The sequence below is a fragment of the Salvelinus sp. IW2-2015 genome, linkage group LG17 (assembly GCF_002910315.2).
Source record: "Salvelinus sp. IW2-2015 linkage group LG17, ASM291031v2, whole genome shotgun sequence".
NCBI classification, from domain to species: domain Eukaryota; kingdom Metazoa; phylum Chordata; class Actinopteri; order Salmoniformes; family Salmonidae; genus Salvelinus; species Salvelinus sp. IW2-2015.
In genome coordinates this window covers 18,732,090-18,736,113 of record NC_036857.1, presented here as the reverse complement: position 1 = coordinate 18,736,113, position 4,024 = coordinate 18,732,090, and the positions used below count along the sequence as shown (strand labels likewise).

At 46.0% G+C, this 4,024-nt stretch overlaps 1 protein-coding gene across 1 annotated transcript; it reads left to right on the top strand.

Moving 5' to 3' along the window:
* Window positions 1-449: 449 nt before the first annotated feature.
* Window positions 450-3,303, top strand: LOC111976252 (E3 ubiquitin/ISG15 ligase TRIM25-like). Its single transcript, XM_024005018.2, has one exon. The coding sequence runs from the start codon at window positions 672-674 to the stop codon at window positions 2,295-2,297; it is 1,626 nt and encodes a 541-aa protein (XP_023860786.1). The 5' UTR covers window positions 450-671; the 3' UTR covers window positions 2,298-3,303.
* The last annotated feature ends 721 nt before the right edge of the window (window positions 3,304-4,024 follow it).

Genomic DNA, 4,024 nt, shown 5'->3' with positions numbered 1-4,024 from the left:
CATGACCACCAGGAGGGCCACCAGGAGGGCCAACTGACAAGCCCCTGTATGTCATGTGTATATGACAAATAAACAAAATTGAACTTGCTGGGCTTTTTGACCTTTTTTTACTTCCCCTGTTTAGTCTTTAACCCGGCACTGAATTTTTATTTTTTTATTTTTAGCGTGCTAAATAAATAAACAAAAAATAGAGACCTCTTCTATCGACCTCAATTAAACCTTGTAACTTCTGTACAAACATAAAACAAAACACCCATTTTTCCAAGAGCTGGGAGACATTTAGAGTGAGGTGTTTACAGTAAACACAATGCGATGGGACACGTGTTTATACAGTATGTACAATACTGAGTTCCCCCATCTCACTTTGCAGTTTCCTCAATGTGACGGAGCGGTTTCAATCATTGTGACTGAGTTATATTTTTGAAAGACTTTTGGTTATTGGATTCAGAACATATTTTAATAACGATGTGTACTGGCAGCTTACTGTCAAGGACTGCCCCTATGGCAGGAATCTTGGGACATTCACCTCTCGGAATGTTGCTCAGCACACATTTCAACTTTGCTTTGCCAGCAAATATCAAAGCTTACTTCCTTGACTTGCTCTCATTCCCTCTGTCTCTTCAGTGTGTGTTGAGTTCAGTGTGGAGAATTAAACTGAATAAGGAAGGACCATGCCTCTGTCTAAACCAAAGGAGCTGTTAGAACATGAGCTCAGCTGCCCCATCTGCCTGCAGCTCTACACGAATCCCGTGTATCTGCCCTGTGGCCATAACTACTGCCTGGCCTGCATTCAGAAGGCTACAGATGTCAACGGTGGAGAGAAGAGCCTTCCTCAATGCCCTGAGTGCAGAGAAGAGTACGGCGGTACAGAGACACTGCAAAGGAACTTCAAGCTCTGCGGCATCATAGAAAGCTACCGGGCCGTTGCGCCAGCCGACCACCTGAAGAGAGAGCCGCTGAAGGTGCGCTGTGACCACTGCCTGGACATAGAGACACTGGCCATCAAGACCTGCCTAAAGTGTGAGGTGTCCCTGTGTGCCAGGCACCTGCAGCACCACACTGAGAGGGAGTCCTTCAGGACCCATGACTTGGTGGAGCCCCAGACTGAGCTGGGCCAGAGAGGTTGTGCCATCCACGGACGCCTGCTGGAGTACTTCTGCGCCAGCGACATGACCTCTCTCTGCGCCAACTGCTTCATTGAGGGCACCCACCAGAATCATGATGTCCTGGCGTTCGAGGCAGCCGAGGAGGAAATGAGGCGGGCCCTGGAGATTCAGAGCAAGGCGGTGGCCAACAGGCTGCAGCTGACCGAGACCCTGCTACAGAGGGCTGCTGAGGACCAGGGCATCTCTGAGGCTGTGGGAGACAAGCTGCTGTTCAAGTCTGTGGCTTTGATGGACAGCATTGCCGGCCTGGTGAGCAGGTACAAGGACAGGATGAGCCTGCTGCTGGAAAAAGAGAGAGGCCATCGGAGGGAGAGCTGGCAGAGTGGCCTGGGACTTCTAGAAGAACAGCAGCAGCAGCTTATGGAGGCCCACCAGCGCACCACTGAGGTCCTCACAGAGACAGAGAAGTGTCTGTTCATCAACAGGTTCCTGCTAATTGAGCCCCAGCTCAGGGAGGTCATGACGGGCACCGTGGCCAGAGTGCCCAACAAGGTCCCTCTGAACCCCAAGCGGCTCCAGGCCAGCCTGAGGATGGAGGACTTCAGGGCAGAGATGGCTCGGCTCCTCCAGTCTCTCCACGTCCTGCTAAACCCTCTGGAGCTGACCTTTAACCTCAGCACGGCCCACACCAGCCTGCTGCTTTCCAACGACCTGCGGACAGTCAAGTACAGCGATACCAAGCAGGCCTACGCTGATAACCCAGAGAGGTTCAGTACCGCTCCCCAGGTCCTGTGCTCCCAGGGCTTCACCAGTGGGGAGCACATCTGGGTGGTGGAGGTGGGCGACCAGAGCATGTGGTCAGTGGGCTTGTGCTACAAGAGCATGCCCAGGAGGGGTGACCACAGCCGGCTGGGGCATAACACGGCCTCCTGGCGTTTGCAGTGGAAGAACAAGAAGCTGACTGCGTGCCATGCCTCCTCAAACGTGGTGCTGGCGGAGATGGCCAATCAGCCGCTGAGGGTGGAGGTGGCTCTGGACTATGAGGGGGGAACACTGATCTGCCACAGCACCAAAGACCGTCGGGAACATCTGCACACGTTCAGGGCTGTGTTCAGAGAGCCTGTGTACCCTGCGTTCAGCATCCTCTCCACCAAAGAACAGTCCTGGATCACGCTACAGAGTGGAGTGTAACCCTCCCTCACCCTCCACCTTAGTATGTCCACCTGGGCTTGAAATGCCTTTGCTACTGACTAACCAAAAAAATACCTTACTTATTATTATGATTATTACTGATAAATAGATGGGTAAAATGGGTAAATCTAAATCTCTGTTTGAAAATATCTATGAATATTCAAAAATGTTGTCCATGCTAGTCCTTTAGTTGCTCCTTTTTGTTGCACAGTACATCATTAGTCATTGTCAGTATATATGTATCTTGTTATTCACAATGAAAGGAATGCCAGCTTCTGATTGAGTTTGTTGCATGGGTAAATTCAGTAAATAGCCATATCAATGTGGTGTTATGTTATTTAGTTGTTTTAGAGCTGATATAGTGCAAAAATAATGTGCCATAGTACATGTGAATATCAGCTACTTTATTTTCAAATTTCACAGTTGTTGACAACATGACAAGAAATGTGTGCGTTGTAATTTTATTTGACAATCAGTCCACTGTGGAATCATAATGTACAGAATAAACAGTTATATTGCTTTTGTGCTTTGCTGAATGTTTGTCTTTGATTCAAGGCTTGTATTGCTGAATCTGATATGCACAGTCCTTTGTTTGTTGTCAAAATTCCATGTCTTTGCATCCTACATGCACACAAACTTGTGCATTGGCCCAACAACCTACTATCAGGAGCTAATGCTATGAAAGATTTAACCTGTATAAATACAAATGAGCAACAGGATGTAGGTCCACAGTTCATTTTAGTTTAAGGCAATGTTCTGTTGTAACCAGACACCAAAGATCATTTTTGGCAAAGCTCTAAAACTATGCAAATGGTATTCTCCATCACTAAATACATTTTTATTGATGTAGTGGTATTGTGTTCGAATTATTGTTGATGCACTGTCTTTTTAAGCAGATTATATTTGTGTACCTGTTTTTTAAAGCCCCCATGGAGTCGTAATTATTTTTTCAAATCATTACTGTATGTCAAATAAATCACAGTGTGTGCTTATTTATGGAAAATAATGTATGTCTCTGAGCCTCCTTTGGCTTTTGAAATGGTTAGTTTCATCATGTGGGCGTTAGGAAACACATTTGAAGATATTTACATACACAGCCCTGATTGGCTGATAGGATGGTCTAAATAGTTTGACAGTTGTTTCAAAAGCTGTGCTCCCATAGTAGCCTATTTTCTTTATTTAACTAGGCAAGTCAGTTAAGAACAAATGATTATTTACAATGACGGCCTAGGAACAGTGAGTTAACGGCCTTGTTCAGGGGCAGAACGACAGATTTTTACCTTGTCAGCTCGGGGATTCGATCTACTGGCCCAACGCTCTAACCACTAGGCTACCTGCCGCCTAGCTACTGTCTATTTAGATAACATTCCACTCCTTGTACTCTGTGTCATATGCGAAAGTTGTTTAGCATGACAAGGAGTGGCATGATAGCGAAGCAGACTGGTACCCAGACCACTCCCATAGTGCCTCTTCAAGAACAATAGATGGACCTTGACAAACTGGTTTAAAAAAACATTTCTCACACTAACTTTAATACATGACTTAATGCAGTCAAAAAATAATCTCTTAGCAAAGGGACAGGTGATTGATTGTGCTAATGCGGCTACAATGTAGGGAACCTACCACAATAAAATATGATTGTTTTTAATCTATGGTTGACTAAATGTCCACATCCTCACTAATGATTTCTGAGAAGCAAAGCAGACATTCTTCTTATGATGGAGCAG